At 42.2% G+C, this 20,133-nt stretch overlaps 1 protein-coding gene across 1 annotated transcript in view; it reads left to right on the forward strand.

Annotated features, from left to right (window-relative positions):
* LOC121555069 (unconventional myosin-Ib) overlaps positions 1 to 2,978 on the forward strand; it is a 119,384-nt gene extending 116,406 nt beyond the window's left edge. Inside the window, exon 32 of the mRNA XM_041868847.2 lies at positions 213 to 2,978. Within this exon, the coding sequence (XP_041724781.1) occupies positions 213 to 345 (133 nt within the window). The 3' untranslated portion in view covers positions 346 to 2,978. The remainder of the gene's footprint in view (positions 1 to 212) is intronic.
* Positions 2,979 to 20,133: the final 17,155 nt, after the last annotated feature.

Consider the following 20,133-nt stretch of genomic DNA (forward strand, 5'->3'; position numbering starts at 1 on the left):
TAAGAACCGGAGACACGTCGCCATGTTGACTTTACATTGCAATGCTGTTGTTTCCCTTTGTCAAATCTTCGTCCCAGATGTGTTTGTGACGTCTTGCCAACTGCTACGGTCAATATCACATTTGCACAAACAGATCTAGGATCAGGCTAGTTAAATCCCAGGATGTGATGTCAGATGTTTCTAATCATACTTCCTCTTTATCTCCATGGCAGGTTCCTGGTGCAGTTCAAGCAGGACAAGGTGTGTGTCAAGTTCATCCAGGGGGGGCCTAAGAATGGCACCAGTGCTGCCTGCAAACGCAAGAACAACCGCCTACTGGAGGTGTCTGTGCCATCATCGCCATAGAGACGACACAGCCTCCCTAAATGGGTTGTCATGACAGTTGACCATCAACACCTAAACGCCAGCCCCGCCCCCGATGACTGTGCAATTACGCTACTTTTTGTTGTTGTTATTTGTTCTCTTATTTCCTCTATTCTGAGTCATTACATCACTGTAATATTTAAAAGCGCTGCCACTTTTGGTAGAGAGTGAAAGACCCACAGGATTGCATGACGATAGGGTTATGAGAGAGAGAAAGATGTTACTTTGTTTTACTTGTATTGTTTTTAAAGAAGGGTGGTGGGTGATGGAGTTGTCAATGGAGCATAAGATATCTACAGTCAGATAATGATGATGACAATGATGATGATTGTTGAGCTTGGTGAAGCTAATATGCAGGCTGTGTGGTATGGTATCAAAGACAGCCATGCCAAGCCATACCCATATTCAGAGATCTCTATAAAGGTCAAAGAAAGAAGGTATTGACAAGTCACACCCCTGAACTAGCTTCAGGTCATCGGCTTATTTCTTCTGTTTGAACTCTGAAATGGCAACTCTAAAGACCAACGATGACCAGAGAGCTTTCAGGGTTGCTTAAAATTTTTAGCTGAAAATTAAAAAAATTATACAATATGACTGCACTTGTTATGTTCACTCAGGTGAGTTAAAATGAGAAAAATAATGATGAATAGTCAGAAAATTGGCTGGGTTGTTTCTGTTTATTGTTGTGCTTTGCTGACACCTACACAGCTGACAGTGGGTGGTCAAGTAGAAGAATCAACACTTGTCAAATGTGATTTTGCCAAGTGCTCTATCGTTAACCACTTAGTATCCATAACAATTCCCATCTGCCATTGTCGGCCCCTTCGCTGTGTGGTGCCATGACGTGTTACATGTATCAGTGTTGTCATCTAGTCAGGTCTTGGCCTAAGTGAAAACCGAAAAGGTGAATGGTCCCTACACTCAGTTTATCATTATAAGGAAATGCCCCAAAACATTTTGAAGAGGGACTTAATCAACCAGGACCAATACTTTATTTGATAACACACTGCACATGTGATCAATATTCATTTCCTCACTTTCCAGTTGTCCTCAAAGTACATCTCTTTTACTTTACATCTCCAAGCTTTACTCAATATACATGTATAAATCATTATTCTTAACTGTTATCTTTTGCTATGTGTAACTGAGCAGTGCAGATCCATATCCTTATAAATGTCATTACTCAGACAATAATTCAGTGGTTTGGTACACAGGGACCGCCCCTTATGAAGGCTTGTGATCGGTCGGATGGACAGGAAGTTCCCAACCACCACAGGAAATTAGATGGACCCCAGGGTTCCCAAGCCTACCCTGCGCCCAGTTTTCAGCTATGGGATAGGATTAAATGCATAGAAATCGAATATAACGGCAGTCCCCATTCAAGTCAATCATTCATCCGTTCTATTCATTCTATTTCTTTGCATTTAATCTTAGCCGATAAGCGAAATCCCAATAGTTAACTTTTGAAAAACTGGGCCCAGATGACTATCGCAGATTCAAGGCTGGTCAGTCTTTTTAGAGCCACAAGGCTGCTTGTTTTCAATGGCCCTCTTGTGTGAAATTTAAGGGAAATTAGCTATTTGCCTGGAATGCTGCCTAGGCTAGGCTACACCAGCTCAAGCATTCCTCCTCCCTTTGGCCTGAGTAAATTAGTAAAAGGACGCAGCATGTCGACAGACAGGACACAAGATTAAGTCCTACACTCTGACAGACGTTTCTCAGGCACATGCTGTTGAGAGAAACACTCACTCACTGTCATACACATCAGCTGTACATAGGCGAAGACGTAGACCCAGCATAGATAGAGTATGTAGGGGTAAATTATAGTATCCTTATGCTAGTTCTCTTATTGCTGTGTTGCAGAAATATCTATTGTTTTTGCCATTGCAATGTGGGTGGTTACATTTTTTGTAGCCCCACTCTGGCTAATAATAAATGCAGTGTTTTTCTTGGGACTGACCCAAACAGTTTTCTGAGTGCATATGGCCATATAGTACATTCTTGGGAATTTTTTTCAGAAATCTAACAATCACAGCTTTACTGTCTACCTGTGTACAAACTTGATATACTTTATACACACAAGCCAATGTCCCTGATCTTTGAAATTTGAGCCCTATATTTGGAAGTATATTTAATATGATATTCTTTATCAGGAGGTTTCGTAGGGGCTTTGTACTGTTGACTTCAATGTGAAACCATTGGGTTCTCTGGTGGTGGAGGTTGTAGCTCAGCCAAACTGCTCTAGATCACATTCCTATAGATTCTGCTGGGGTATTTTCATTTTAAGTTTTTGTAATTTCACAGAAAAACCACAGGTGGACTTTGAGGAATTATTGTTTTTTCCTTGCACGGGGAGGATGTTGAGCTGAATAGAAGTATATTTGTTGCTTCTCAGTTCAGTTCTGTACAGTTTGAGATTTCAATGCAGTTTGCTACAAGGTTAACCCTCTCGCTCTTCTGTGATTATTTGAAGTAAAAGATGAAAATAGAAACGCAACATGTTGTATGCATTCTTGTGTGCCTAATGTAAGACCGAGAACATGGAATTATTTCAATAGTACTCAATGTAACACACTTACAAGTAATTTTTTTAAATTAAAAAAGCAATAAATAAATACTTTGACTTTGTGATTGTGTTGGTTTTGAAAGAGTGGAAGCATATGGGCAATTCCACATCACTCTGAAACTGGAATTGGCCATATGTACTGTACATGTTCATCAGTTTAGTTTATGATCGCTCAAGACAATGTTTTCCAGTCATCAGCATTACCAGTCATCGACCGCTAACCATTGATGCGTACACACAAACAAACAAATAACATATTAGCAGTACATTACAGTATATCCATCACACAACACAAATAATAGTCTTTCTGAACTCTCTAGAGCTCCTGTTATTGTCTTTTCACATCTGGCCAGCCACCATAGACCTACTATACAGTACTTAAAGTGGACAGACGGGGCACTGTGAACTCCACTACCACTTCATCCATTAGATCAAATGACTGAGTCTGAGATGATATTTATTAGTAGTGTATCAGGTGAGCTGGGGGAGAGGCCCTCTCTCTTTCAGCTCTCCTGGTTCATTGATAGTAAGGGGTGGACTGGAAGGGCCTGTATGTAGGAAGACCCGACCAGGCAGCTACCCAGATGTTTTCCATCACATCTGGAGAGTTGTCCTGGGTTAAATTCCGTGGCTTGGGGAGACTGCCGGCAGCAGGCCCCTGAGGAGCAGCCTTGACAGATATAAATAGCCCACAATTATGGGCTGTTCCGGACCAAGTTCCCACCGTCCTATAGTCCTCTGCAGGCTGGGAAAGGAAGGTGTGGCTTAGTCTCCTGCTGAGAAGAGAACCAGCTCTCTGTGGGAGGGGCTAACAAGGAACAGAACAGACAAAGCATCGCCACGTGTAGCTATATGTGATTGACAGTGGATAATAAATCAGAGCTCACAACATACAAATATAATCAATGAACACAATTGCAATAATTTGTTTGATTCATCACAGTTTTGCTTATAACACCAGTGCCTGCTTGTGTATAAAGTTGAGTGTGGTGGTCTGCACAGAGTTCCAATACGTTTAGACCTAAACATCTGCATAATATAATCACATCAGTGATGTTAATAAACGTACTTATGTGACCCTCGGGTATTTCGAGATGTCAGTTGCAGAATCCTCTGGCGCCACCCAGTGGAAGTCAGCGAATGTACCATCTTAGATCTGCTTCTGGTATTCTGTCTCCCCCTACTGGTGGGAAAGATTGGCTTATCAAAAAGGTATGCAGTAGTAAATCATCCCTCTTATATCTATCTACCTTATATCTCTCTGTCTCCAAGACGATCTGTGCTCATTTATTCCCTGCGTCTGTAGAGGTGGCCAGGGTGAGGTGGGAGAGGTCCAGATGGTTAGGGCTGACCTGGAAGCCCTGCTCACACACATTCCTCACCTAGCCCAGAGAGAGGTGGAGGGGCACTACTGGACCTGGGGATCTACTGCCTGCAGTTTTTCTTCATGGTGTTCAATTGGGAGAGGCCTGAGTCCATCCAAGCCACAGGACACTGAATCGACACAGGTAATTGGTGTTATTCTGACTCACATATCAGTCTCCCTTTTTAAGTCTCCCACAAAAATAAATGAATGCTTTCTGTGTTGTGCATGCTTATATCAACTCTGAGTTGGACACAATATGAAGGTCTCAGAAACAGTGTAGTGCAATATTCCCATTTGGTTAAGTTTGAAGATTTTGCTGTATCTAATGCTTTGTATTTGCACCCTCAGAAGTGGATGGAACAGTAGTATTGATCTTAAGGGAACAAAATGGCTGTGTGCACGTGCTCCATCACTATGATGCTGACAAATGATGCTGTTATCACTGGAACCAAAGGGACCATCAAGGTAGGAATTAGCAGACACACACACACAGGAAATACAGTACATTGTTCAAACAAGTCACATAGCCAGTGGAGGGTAAGGGAAGAAGTGCACACTGTAGTTATTGATCTGTTGATAAGGTGCTGAATTAAACAAGTTTATGATTAATTTAAGAGCTGACTTTAATGGACAATTCCATAGCCTCCTGAACAACTTCAATAACCTACGTAGTTCATTCGATAAGTTTGAGTTTATTATTCAGAGTACCATTTAATTTATTTTGTATTATCTAACTATCTGTTGAAGCCTCTCTTCAATTCCCTATTGAGAACAACGAAGTGTGACATTGATAGCATATCACTAGCATAAAATAGCAAATATACTAGTATGTGTTGTTTCTATGTGAGGTCCCCAACCACATGTGGTGTCCAACGAACCTGGAGGTGAATGGAGAGATGAAACAGGGGGGGCATTCCTGTAACATTTACAGTAACTTACTGACAGAAATTGGCCAGTAGTTTACTGTAATTTATTTTTACAGTAAAGTTACTGTAATCCATTTTACGGTAATCCATTTTACGGGACCAAAGATGCTACTGTAATCTAATGTACAGTATATTACTGGAATTACCCATGCAGCAACATATTACCCAGTGTTCTTTGCAAGTTTTCAATTTTACATTTACATGTTGGTCATTTAGCGGGCGCTCTTGTCATTAGCAACTTACAGTCAGTGCATTCAACCAAGGTTGATCAAAACATTTTTTTTTTACATATCACAGTCATAGCAAGTAAAACGTTTCTGTAACCGTTACTGAAAATACTGCTGTAGTTAAGGATACATTGGTCTTAAATTTTTTTGTAATTACAGCAATATATGTCCCGTGTAGCTCAGTTGGTAGAGCATGGTGCTTGCAACGGCAGGGTTGTGGGTTCGATTCCCACGGGGGGCCAGTATGAAGAAAATAATATTATGCACTCACTAACTGTAAGTCGCTCTGGAAAAGAGCGTCTGCTAAATGACTAAAATGTCAAATGTAAATATATCTTATGACATATCTCTGACTATCTCTAGATAGTGCCAATACAATACTACTGAGATATTCATGGTAACTTGATGCCAGAGCAATGAAACACAGTACAGTACAGTAAAAGTGACTATTAAACTGTAAGAACATTATTTCTATAGTATTTCACTGTAATTAAAAGGGATTTGAGCTAGCAGGTTGACTGTATGCATTTACAGTATATTAATGAATACTAGGTGTTTTATATCAGTTGCTCTTCTAGTGGCCTAAACAAAGGCTTCCAAACTGGCCGTGATTACGGGGGAAAACAGATCAAATGGACAAGAGTAAAAATTCAACCATTAAAAGGTTTCAGACCCGCTTTCCCTCTGATCTGTTTCCTATATGGGTAGTTGCCATATGGCCAAAACAAAAGTGAAACAATTATTTCCTCTAAAATGTAAGTAAAAAAACAGAGTTACAATATACTGTCTAAACAACTCAACATTTTATATGGACAGCTTCAATTTTGAATTCATACCAAATTGAATTAACCATTTAATGCATTAGTGCCTTGAATTTGTCCTCTGGTGTGACATCCCAATTAATGGTAATGTAAAGGTTTTAATGATTCCCAAATAGACAAGACAAATATTTGTTTCCATTATTCAGTTACTTCTGTCTTTTAAATCAGTAATCATATTCTTGCATTTAAAATGAAAAACACATTATTTCCTTGTATAATGACGATAACCAAGTGTCTCGCAATTACATTTTGGGTAAGATTCACAGTTATTTCAATAAACCTAGATAAAAAGCAGTTAACTTACTTGTGTATTATTATAATGTTACCTGCCTCATGCTTAACAATTAATTTGACATTTTATCCAAGATAACACCTTTTTTTCCTTTCATTTATTGGCGTCACCCCATAGGACATTATGTCACACCGATGGACAATACACAATAGGCAGTCAAATTTGATTGTTAACACATAATTAATGACACTTTCAGAAGTTTCTGACCACTGTAAAAATGCTTCTAAAAATCAGTTCTAAACATCAGTAATGGATCCTCATTAAAGCATTTGAAGTGTACTCATTCCAATTACAGGGACTCGAAAGAGTCCTGTATTGTTATTTTTCATCACTACCGCCCCAAATCATAAGTGGATAATTTGCGTGCCTGCTGCCTTCCTTGAATGTTGTAGCCGTTTCTCAGGCTCCCTCTCCGGAATCGAACCCTGATTCCCCGTTACCCGTGGTCACCATGGTAGGCACAGAAACTACCATCAAAAGTTGATAGGACAGACATTCGAATGAGAGGCCAGTGTCACGAAGGGTCACCCCATACGGGTTTTGGGTCTGATAAATGCATATGTCCTCGAAGGTCAGCAATTGTTGGCATAGCTTAGCCCTAGAATTGCCACAGTTATCCAAGTAACATTGGAGCGATAAATTGAACCATAATTGATTTAATGAGCCATTCACATTTTCACTGTACCGGCCGTGTGTACTAAGACTTGCATGGCTTAATCTTTGGGAGAAGAATATGGCAGGATCAACCAGTTAGAGCAGGGGGGAACAGTCTCCAAAAGAGGCCCGGCTGATTTGGCCCTCTCAGGGTGGATCACGTATACCAATTGGAGGAGTGAAACTGGTAGGACAGACAGAGAGGGACCAAGGGGAGGGATGGTCTAATGCAGGGAGTGAGAACCAGGAATGGGTGCACCACAGCCCCGAATATGTGCCTGCACCATCACTAGGGCCACGTAAAATAACTAGACCTTCCCCAGAGGGCAGAGACAGACCCAGAGGTCACCAGAGCAATGTTCACATGCCAAGAGTGAGAAACCAGGCCTGGGAGAATGAATACATAAATATTGCACTCAGAATCACTTAAAGTGATCGAAATTGCAACAGGATACAAATAGGTCTAATGCAAATAAGTGTTATTTGATGAAAAAAAAGTCTACAAAGGTCATTATAGAAATTTATTAATAGGTTATGTTCCCTGGAGTGACAGCTATTTCCTCTGGTGTGACACAACAAGGGAAAAAAGCTGTCACACCATTGGAAATCACAGGCTGTATGGTCCATTTTGGGGCTTATTGTTAACAGTAAGCTTTCCATATGATTTCACCACAACATGTTTTCATTGCTTTTTATACTTCAATTGTCAAAAAAGTATTATTATTTTTAATATATACACATTCAAACTGCGTCACACCAAAGGACTAAGAAACTGACCCCTTTATGGCAATGGCAGAAAAGTGCAATATTTTGATAAATATTTATCATAAAGCTTTACCATCTGTTCAGGCCATGTGCTCCAGCCATGTCTTCAGTACTTACTCATTGCAAGAGAACTGTCCCTACCACAATGGTGCCCAAATGCTGGCTCATTATTTAATCACAGAATTGTGTCACACCAAGTGGACATTGCTTTTAGGGCCAAAATGTAATCAATCAAAACTATTTGGAAATATCATGAATAGACTTGAGGACTATTGTTTCTTGAAATAAACTTCTGTGTTATAACTAAAAGATTAGGTGAAGGGAATTGTATTCATAAAAATAAAATAACAAATAAAAAATAAATGCTTAAATGCAAAGCTCCACAACCTTACCTGGGACAATTGTCACGTTTGGTTCAAAATTGTAAGAAAACTAATAATACAAGGTATGAATATACTTATAATCCAAGGTTTTAAAAAACAAAGCTTTTAGTATTATATCACAATTTTAGCCAATTTAGGTTAAGTTAAATTTGTGTTTGCCATCATGGACAAAAAAAAGGGGTTTCACGTCAACTACCCATATACATTTAATTATTAGGGGACTACTATCATATATCACTTTACATGCTGTAAATTATGTGCGTGATTGAATAACATTTGATTTGATTTTGCCGCCATGCTTGCTGTGTTCTTTGTTGAGAGAGATGAAAGTGTGACAGAGAGAGAGAGAGAGAGAGCTCAAATACATTGCTCCTGCATTTTTCAGCATGTTTTTACAAAAAAATATAGATTTAGAGTTAGATAAACTTGGATTTTTTGGCAGGGACATATACAGAATGCTACCCTCCACAACATAACCTTCATTCCAAACCAAAACTCCAAACCTACAACCTGATTTTGGACGGAATTACCTGGAAGGCTTTCTACTACCAAGGATTACTATTCCCAAGCTATACAGCAAATGCTCTGGCAAACAAACAGAAACCTGAAAACACCATCCAACCTGGAACTGAGTGAGTAATGTTTAGTCTGAAGCTATTTTTTACTTTCAAAAACCAAGAAGAAAAATACATTACAATGATATATTTTACTTTATAAGGACTGAATGCTAAGGCTACCAAGCTTGCTAGTACAAAGAGATACAACTTCAATTAGCACTGACGTGTGAAGTGAGAGGTGTCAAAGCCCTTGAGCCCAACAATGGCAGGAGAGACGCACAGTCTACCCCAACCAAATGGAGAGGCCTTAGAAGCACCTTCCCGTTGTTCAGAGGTCATTCAAATACAGTACCCTCTGAATGTAAAGAATGATAAGACACGAAAAGAGTACAAAATGAAGCTCCTTATGGGAAATCAGCAGACACTTTTTGCTGACTTTTATAAAATAGGGAAAATAAGCAACCTTATCTTCCACACCATCCCCTGGCATGGCACAGTGCTATACTAGCACACTACCCCTCTGTTAAGAGGGGGGGTGTTAGCAATGGGTGGAAACTCAGGATACCAGACAACGAGGACTCTGAGTCATCTAATCTAATATAAATCTCTATAAATCTGGAACAGTATTGGTACAGGGCAACACCAAACAGTTCCAGCTGGACTTTCACCTAATCAAAGAAATAGCTCAGCAGGAGAAGCTCTCCCTTGAGAAAGATATCCCCACCCCGAGTGGGTCAGACAAGACCTCTTCATTAAATAACCCCACAGAGCAACCCTAAGCGGAAAGTCAACTTCCCAGCACAGAGTACTACTCCCTCATTGAAATGAAGGATAAATTCACCCAGCTGGAGGTAAGGCAGGTGGGGCTGGAACAGCAGGTGAACACACTCCAGTCAGCACAGACCCAGACAACAGTCCAGCACAACAACACCCCCTTAACTAGACCTGGAGAGCTGGAGGTAGAGAGAGACATGTCTGCACTCTGGACTGTGGTGAGACAACATCAACAGGAGAAAGAGCAGGAGCAGGAGAAGAACAGAGCACTAGAGGAGAGGATCAGAGTGCTGGAGGAGAAGGTGAGAATGATGACGGGTGACAGAGAACAACCCATTAGAGAGCTGGCCACCCCCGCAGAGAAGCCAGCAGAACAGCCCACCTCAGATCCTGGCCAAAGTCTCGACACGGCAGCAGAACAGGACACCCTAGACCCTGACCATAGCCTCGACATCACAGCCAGACAAACAAATGAAGAACCCCAAGCCCAGGGGATCCCAACCCCTCTGAGCACCCCCCCTGTCAGCCACCCAGATAGCCCTCATGACGACCCCCCCCCCCATACCCACTGAGGACATACACAAGCCACAGATTGTACTCCTTATGGACTCAAACGGGAGCAACAGATCAAAAGACACCCCGCGCAGACCTGCGAGACACTGTCCCAGACCTGCGGGACCCCCCCACCCCATTTAGGGCCCCTCGGATCAGACCTATGCCCCTCCTACCCACCCCATGCCCCCCACTCCCGCAAAGAGGGCCTCAACATGAAAGTCACACATACGCCCAGGCCGTGAGCACGCAAACAGGCCCAACCCCCACTCTTACACTAGCCCAAGCCAATGGCATGTACCAGATGCTCAGTAGGCTCTGCTCACAATTACTGACCTGAGGCCAAACCTCACGACCAACAACATTAGACACTTTATGGAACACAAAGCCTTCACTATTTCATCCTGGAATATCCAAGGCCTGAGGTCATCTGCCTTTGGCCTAAAGAGAAGGAACCTGGATTTCACCAAAGAAATCGGAAATACAGACATTGTCATCCTACAAGAAACATGGTGTAGAGGAGACGGACCCACTGGTTGCCCTCTAGGTTACAGAGAGCTGGTAGTCCCATCCACCAAACTACCAGGTGTGAAACAGGGAAGGGACTCAGGGGGTATGCTAATTTGGTATAGAGCAGACCTAACTCACTCTATTAAATGAATCAAAACAGGAACATTTTACATTTGGCTAGAAATTCAAAAGGAAATTATCTCAACAGAGAAAAATGTCCTCCTGTGTGCTACCTATATCCCCCCACTAGAATCCCCATACTTTAATGAAGACATCTTCTCCATCCTGGAGGGCGAAATCAATCATTTCCAGACCCAGGGACATGTACTAGTCTGTGGCGACCTAAATACCAGAACTGGACAAGAACCTGACACCCTCAGCACACAGGGGGACAAACACCTACCTGGAGGTGACAGTATTCCCTCCCCCATATGCCCTCCTAGGCACAACTACGACAACATCACCAACAAAAATGGGTCACAACTCCTGCAGCTCTGTCGCACACTGGGTATGTACATAGTCAATGGTAGGCTTCGAGGGGACTCCTATGGTAGGTACACCTATAGCTCATCTCTTGGCAGTAGTACTGTAGACTACTTTATCACTGACCTCAACCCAGTCTCTCAGAGTGTTCACAGTCAGCCCACTGACACCCCTATCAGACCACAGCAAAATCACAGTCTACTTGAACAGAGCAATAGTCAATCATGAGGCATCAAAGCCAAATGAACTGAATAATATGAAGAAACACTATAGATGGAAGGAAAGTAGTGTCGAAACCTACCAAAAAACAATTAGGCAACAACAAATTCAATCCATTCTAGACAACTTCCTGGACAAAACGTTCCACTGTAATAGTGAAGGTGTAAACTTGGCAGTAGAAAACCTAAACAGTATATTTGACCTCTCAGCTTCGCTATCAAATCTAAAAATCTCAAACAGAAAACTGAAGAAAAGTAAGAACAGTGACAAATGGTTTGATGAAGAATGCAAAAACCTAAGAAAGAAATTGAGAAACCTATCCAACCAAAAACACAGAGACCCAGAAAACCTGAGCCTACGCCTTCATTATGGTGAATCACTAAAACAATACAGAAATACACTAAGGAAAAAGAAGGAACAGCATGTCAGAAATCAGCTCAATGTAATTGAAGAATCCATAGACTCTAACCACTTTTGGGAAAATTGGAAAACACTAAACAAACAACAACACGAAGAGCTACAGTGGGGGAAAAAAGTATTTAGTCAGCCACCAATTGTGCAAGTTCTCCCACTTAAAAAGATGAGAGAGGCCTGTAATTTTCATCATAGGTACACGTCAACTATGACAGACAAAATGAGGAAAAAAAATCCAGAAAATCACATTGTAGGATTTGTAATTTATTTATTTGCAAATGATGGTGGAAAATAAGTATTTGGTCAATAACAAAAGTTTCTCAATACTTTGTTATATACCCTTTGTTGGCAATGACACAGGTCAAACGTTTTCTGTAAGTCTTCACAAGGTTTTCACACACTGTTGCTGGTATTTTGGCCCATTCCTCCATGCAGATCTCCTCTAGAGCAGTGATGTTTTGGGGCTGTCGCTGGGCAACACAGACTTTCAACTCCCTCCAAAGATTTTCTATGGGGTTGAGATCTGGAGACTGGCTAGGCCACTCCAGGACCTTGAAATGCTTCTTACGAAGCCATTCCTTCGTTGCCCGGGCGGTGTGTTTGGGATCATTGTCATGCTGAAAGACCCAGCCACATTTCATATTCAATGCCCTTGCTGATGGAAGGAGGTTTTCACTCAAAATCTCACGATACATGGCCCCATTCATTCTTTCCTTTACACGGATCAGTCGTCCTGGTCCCTTTGCAGAAAAACAGCCCCAAAGCATGATGTTTCCACCCCCATGCTTCACAGTAGGTATGGTGTTCTTTGGATGCAACTCAGCATTCTTTGTCCTCCAAACACGACGAGTTGAGTTTTTACCAAAAAGTTATATTTTGGTTTCATCTGACTTTGGTCCCAGCTCTCTGCGGGTCATTCACCAGGTCCCCCTGTGTGGTTCTGGGATTTTTGCTCACCATTCTTGTGATCATTTTGACCCCATGGGGTGAGATCTTGCGTGGAGCCCCAGATTGAGGGAGATTATCAGTGGTCTTGTATGTCTTCCATTTCCTAATAATTGCTCCCACTGTTGATTTCTTCAAACCAAGCTGCTTACCTATTGCAGATTCAGTCTTCCCAGCCTGGTGCAGGTTTACAATTTTGTTTCTGGTGTCCTTTGACAGCTCTTTGGTCTTGGCCATAGTGGAGTTTGGAGTGTGACTGTTTGAGGTTGTGGACAGGTGTCTTTTATACTGATAACAAGTTCAAACAGGTGCCATTAATACAGGTAACGAGTGGAGGACAGAGGAGCCTCTTAAAGAAGAAGCTACAGGTCTGTGAGAGCCAGAAATCTTGCTTGTTTGTAGGTGACCAAATACTTATTTTCCACCATAATTTGCAAATAAATTCATTAAAAATCCTACAATGTGATTTTTTTCTCAATTTGTCTGTCATAGTTGACGTGTACCTATGATGAAAATTACAGGCCTCTCTCATCTTTTTAAGTGGGAGAACTTGCACAATTGGTGGCTGACTAAATACTTTTTCCCCCCACTGTATCTATCCAAAACAGAGATGTCCATACACCACTTCTCCAATCTTTTTGGCCCTATAACAAAGAACAAACAGCTAAAAATATACATTATCAAATGCAAATCTTAGAATCAACTACCAGAACCCACTGGATTCTCCAATTACATTGAATGAACTACAGGACAAAACACAAACCCTCCAACCCAAAAATGCCTGTGGTGTTGATGGTATCCTCAATGAAATGATAAAATATACAGACCACAAATTCCAATTGGCTATACTTAAACTCTTTAACATCATCCTTAGCTCTGGCATCTTCCCCAATATTTGGAACCAAGGACTGATCACCCCAATAACTACCGTGGGATATGCCTCAACAGCAACCTTGGGAAAATCCTCTGCATTATCATTAACAACAGACTAGTTCATTTCCTCAGTGAAAACAATGTACTGAGCAAATGTCAAATTGGCTTTTTACCAAATTACCGTACGACAGACCACGTAATCACCCTGTACACCCTAATTGACAAACAAACAAACCAAAACAAAGGCAAAGTCTTCTCATGCTTTGTTGATTTCAAAAAAACTTTTGACTTAATTTGGCATCAGGGTCTGCTATACAAATTGATGGAAAGTGGGGTTGGGGGAAAAACATACGACATTATAAAATCCATGTACACAAACAACAAGTGTGCAGTTAAAATTGGCAAAAAACACACACATTTCTTTCCACAGGGCCGTGGGGTGAGACAAGGATGAAGTTTAAGCCCTACCCTCTTCAACATATATCTCAACGAATTGGCGAGGGCACTAGAACAGTCTGCAGCACCCGGCCTCACCCTACTAGAATCTGAAGTCAAATGTCTACTGTTTGCTGATGATCTGGTGCTTCTGTCACCAACCAAGGAGGGCCTACAGCAGCACCTAGATCTTCTGCACAGATTATGTCAGACCTGGGCCCTGACAGTAAATCTCAGTAAGACAAAAATAATGGTGTTCCAAAAAATGTCCAGTTGCCAGGACCACAAACACAAATTCCATCTAGACACCATTGCCCTAGAGCACACAAAAAACTATACATACCCTCTATGTTACATACCCTGTAGCCTAAACATCAGCGCCACAGGTAACTTCCACAAAGCTGTGAACGATCTGAGAGACAAGGCAAGATGGGCCTTCTATGCCATCAAAAGGAACATCAAATTTGACATACTAATTAGGATCTGGCTAAAAATACTTGAATCAGTTATAGAACCCATTGCCCTCTATGGTTGTGAGGTCTGGGGTCCGCTCACCAACCAAGAATTCACAAAATGGGACAAACACCAAATTGAGATTCTGCATGCAGAATTCTGCAAAAATATCCTCTGTGTACAACGAAAAACACCAAATAATGCATGCAGAGCAGAATTAGGCCGATACCCGCTAATTATCAAAATCCAGAAAAGAGCCGTTAAACTCTATAAGCACTGAAAACGAACGGATTCCCAAACCTTCCATAACAAAGCCACCATCTACAGAGAGATGAACTTGGAGAAGAGTCCCCTAAGTAAGCTGGTCCTGGGGCTCTGTTCACAAACACAAACAGACCACACATAGCCCCAGAACAACAACAACACAATTAGACCCAACCAAATCATTTTCCGTCTAGACAGAACTGCCAAAGGGGGTGGAGTTGCAATCTACTGTAGAGATAGCCTGCAGAGCGCTATCATACTATCCAGGTCTGTGCCCAAACAGTTTGAGCTCCTACTTCTAAAAATCCACCTTTCCAGAAATAAGTATCTCACTGTTGCCGCTTGCTACAGCCCCCCCTCAGCCCCCAGCTGTGCCCTGGACACCATATGTGAATTGATTGCTCCCCATCTATCCTCAGAGATTGTACTGCTTGGTGACCTAAACTGGGATATGCTTAACACCCCGGCCATCCTACAATCCAAACTAGATGCCCTCAATCTCACACAAATTATCAAGGAACCTACCAGGTACAACCCTAAATCCGTAAACATGGGCACCCTCATAGATATCATCCTGACTAACTTACCCTCTAAATACACCTCCGCTGTCTTGAACCAGGATCTCAGCGATCACTGCCTTATTGCCTGCGTCCGTAATGGGTCCGCGGTCAAACGACCACCCCTCATCACTGTCAAATGCTCCCTAAAACACTTTAGCGAGCAGGCATCCTAATTGACCTGGCCCAGGTATCCTGTATGGATATTGATCTCATTCTGTCAGTAGAGGATGCCTGGTTGTTCTTTAAAAGTGCTTTCCTCTCAATCTTAAATAAGCATGCCCCATTCAAAAAATTCAGAACTAAGAACAGATATAGCCCCTGGTTCTCCTCAGACTTGACTGCCCTTGACCAGCACAAAAACATCCTGTGGCGTACTGCATTAGCATCGAACTGCCCCCGCGATATGCAACTTTTCAGGGAAGTCAGGAACCAATATACACAATCAGTTAGGAAAGCAAAGGCTAGCTTTTTCAAACAGAAATTTGCATCCTGTAGCACTAACTCCAAAAAGTTTTGGGACACTGTAAAGTCCATGGAGAATAAGAGCACCTCCTCCCAGCTGCCCACTGCACTGAGGCTAGGAAACACTATCACCACCGATAAATCTACAATAATCGAGAATTTCAACAAGCATTTTGCTACAGCTGGCCATGCTTTCCACCTGGCTACCACTACCCCGGCCACCAGCTCTGCACCCTCCACTGCAACTTGCCCATGCCCCCCCCGCTTCTCCTTCACACAAATTCAGACAGCTGATGTTCTGAAAGAGCTGCAAAATCTGGACCCCTACAAATCATCTGGGCTAGACAATCTGGACCCTTTCTTTCTAAAATTAGCCGCCGAAATTGTCGCAACCCCTATTTACTAGCCTGTTCAACCTCTCTTTCGTAACGTCTGAGATCGCCAGAGATTGGAAAGCTGCCACGGTCATCCCCCTCTTCAAAGGGGTGACACTCTAGATCCAAACTGTTACAGACCTATATCCATCCTGACCTGCCTTTCTAAAGTTTTTGAAAGCCAAGTTAACAAACAGATCACCGACCATTTCGAATCCCACCGTACCTTCTCTGCTATGCAATCCGGTTTCCGAGCTGGTCATGGGTGCACCTCAGCCACGCTTGAGGTCCTAAACGATATTATAACCGTGATCGATAATAGACAGCACTGTGCAGCCGTCTTCATCGACCTGGCCAAGGCTTTCGACTCTGTCAACCACCGCATTCTTATTGGCAGACTAAATAGCCTTGGTTTCTCAAATGACTGCCTCGCCTGGTTCACCAACTACTCATCAGATAGAGTTCAATGTGTCAAATCGGAGGGCCTGTTGTCTGGACCTATGGCAGTCTCTATGGGGGTGCCACAGTGTTCAAATCTTGGGCCGACTCTTTTCTCTGTGTATATCAATGATGTCGCTCTTGCTGCTGGTGACTCTCAGATCCACCTCTACGCAGACGACACCATTTTGTATACATCTGGCCCTTCATTGGACACTGTGTTAACAAACCTCCAAACGAGCTTCAATGCCATACAACACTCCTTCCTGTAGCCTCCAACTGCTCTTAAACACTAGTAAAACTAAATGCATGCTCTTCAATCGAACGCTGCTGGCACCCGCCCACCCGACTAGAATCACTACTCACGACGGGTCTGACCTAGAGTATGTGGACAACTACAAATACCTAGGTGTCTGGTTAGACTGTAAACTCTCCTTCCAGACTCACATTAAGCATCTCCAATCCAAAGTAAAATCTAGAATCGGCTTCCTATTTCGCAACAAAGCCTCCTTCACTCATGCTGCCAAACATGCCCTCGTAAAACTGACTATCCTACCGATCCTTGACTTTGGCGATGTCATTTACAAAATAGCCTCCAACACTCTACTCAGCAAATTGGATGTAGTCTACCATCCGTTTTGTCACCAAAGCCCCATATACTACCCACCACTGTGACCTGTACGCTCTTGTTGGCTGGTCCTCACTACATATTCGTCGCCAAACCCACTGGCTCCAGGTCATCTATAAATCACTGCTAGGCAAATCTCCGCCTTATCTTAGCTCATTGGTCACCATTGCAACACCCACCCGTAGTATGCGCTCCAGCAGGTATATCTCACTGGTCATCCCCAAAGCCAACACCTCCTTTGGCCGCCATTCCTTCCAGTTCTCTGCTGCCAATGACTGGAACGAATTGCAAAGATCTCTGAAGCTGGAGACTCTTATCTCCCTCACTAACTTTAAGCATCAGTTGTCAGAGTACCTTACCGATCACTGCACCTGTACACAGCCCTTCTGAAATTAGCCCACTCAACTACCTCATCCCCATATTGTTATTTATTTTGCTCATTTGCACCCCAGTATCTCTATTTGCACATCATCTCTTGCACATCTATCATTCCAGTGTTAATACTAATTGTAATTATTTTGCACTATGGCCTATTTATTGCCTTACCTCCATAACTTGCTACATTTGCACACACTGTATATATATTTTCTGTGGTATTTTTGACTTTATGTTTTGTTTTACCCCATATGTAACTCTGTGTTGTTGTTTTTATCGCACTGCTTTGCTTTATCTTGGCCAGGTCGCAGTTGTAAATGAGAACTTGTTCTCAATTGGCTTACCTGGTTAAATAAAGGTTAAATAAAAATAAAAATAAATGAGAATTACTTGACACATTGGAAAGAATTAACAAAAAAACTGAGCAAACTAGAATGCTATTTGGATCTAAACAGAGAGTACACAGTGGCAGAATACCTGACCACTGTGACTGACCCAAACTTAAGGAAAGCTCTCATTTACATTTACATTTACGTCATTTAGCAGACACTCTTATCCAGAGCGACTTACAAATAGGTGCATTCACCTTATAGCCAGTGGGATAACCACTTTGTTTTTATTTATTTATTTATTTTTGGGGTTAGGAAGTGCAGCTCAGTTTACACCTCATGTTGTGGGCAGTGTGCACAACCCCCCCTTACCACAATGTTTTTATTTATTTATTTATTTTGGGGGGGGGTAGAAGGATTACTTTATCCTATCCCAGGTATTCCTTCTCAATAGAAGACAGGCTATGTGCACTTTGCCCACAACATGAGGTGTAAACTGAGCTGCACTTCCTAACCTCCTGCCAGATGTATGACCATATTAGAGACACATACAGTGGGGAAAAAAATTATTTAGTCAGCCACCAATTGTGCAAGTTCTCCCACTTAAAAAGATGAGAGAGGCCTGTAATTTTCATCATAGGTACACGACAACTATGACAGACAAAATGAGAAAAAAAATCCAGAAAATCAAATTGTAGGATTTTTAATGAATTTATTTGCAAATTATGGTGGAAAATAACTATTTGGTCACCTACAAACAAGCAAGATTTCTGGCTCTCACAGACCTGTACCTTCTTCTTTAAGAGGTTCCTCTGTCCTCCACTCGTTACCTGTATTAATGGCACCTGTTTGAACTTGTTATCAGTATAAAAGACACCTGTCCACAACCTCAAACAGTCACACTCCAAACTCCACTATGGCCATGACCAAAGAGCTGTCAAAGGACACCAGAAACAAAATTGTAGACCTGCACCAGGCTGGGAAGACTGAATCTGCAATAGGTAAGCAGCTTGGTTTGAAGAAATCAACTGTGGGAGCAATTAATAGGAAATGGAAGACATACAAGACCACTGATAATCTCCCTCGATCTGGGGCTCCACGCAAGATCTCACCCCGTGGGGGTCAAAATGATCACAAGAACGGTGAGCAAAAATCCCAGAACCACACGGGGGAACCTAGTGAATGACCTGCAGAGAGCTGGGACCAAAGTAACAAAGCCTACCATCAGTAACACACTACGCCGCCAGGGACTCAAATCCTGCAGTGCCAGACGTGTCCCCCCTGCTTAAGCCAGTACATGTCCAGGCCCGTCTGAAGTTTGCTAGAGTGCATTTGGATGATCCAGAAGAGGATTGGGAGAATGTCATATGGTCAGATGAAACCAAAATATAACTTTTTGGTAAAAACTCAACTCGTCGTGTTTGGAGGACAAAGAATGCTGAGTTGCATCCAAAGAACACCATACCTACTGTGAAGCATGGGGGTGGAAACATCATGCTTTGGGGCTGTTTTTCTGCAAAGGGACCAGGACGACTGATCCGTGTAAAGGAAAGAATGAATGGGGCCATGTATCGTGAGATTTTGAGTGAAAACCTCCTTCCATCAGCAAGGGCATTGAAGATGAAACGTGGCTGGGTCTTTCAGCATGACAATGATCCCAAACACACCGCCCGGGCAACGAAGGAGTGGCTTCGTAAGAAGCATTTCAAGGTCCTGGAGTGGCCTAGCCAGTCTCCAGATCTCAACCCCATAGAAAATCTTTGGAGGGAGTTGAAAGTCTGTGTTGCCCAGCGACAGCCCCAAAACATCACTGCTCTAGATGAGATCTGAATGGAGGAATGGGCCAAAATACCAGCAACAGTGTGTGAAAACCTTGTGAAGACTTACAGAAAACATTTGACCTGTGTCATTGCCAACAAAGGGTATATAACAAAGTATTGAGAAACTTTTGTTATTGACCAAATACTTATTTTCCACCATAATTTGCAAATAAATTCATTAAAAATCCTACAATGTGATTTTCTGGATTTTTTTTTTTCATTTTGTCTTTCATAGTTGACGTGTACCTATGATGAAAATTACAGGCCTCTCTCATCTTTTTAAGTGGGAGAACTTGCACAATTGG

The sequence above is a fragment of the Coregonus clupeaformis genome, chromosome 40 (assembly GCF_020615455.1).
Source record: "Coregonus clupeaformis isolate EN_2021a chromosome 40, ASM2061545v1, whole genome shotgun sequence".
Classification (NCBI taxonomy): domain Eukaryota; kingdom Metazoa; phylum Chordata; class Actinopteri; order Salmoniformes; family Salmonidae; genus Coregonus; species Coregonus clupeaformis.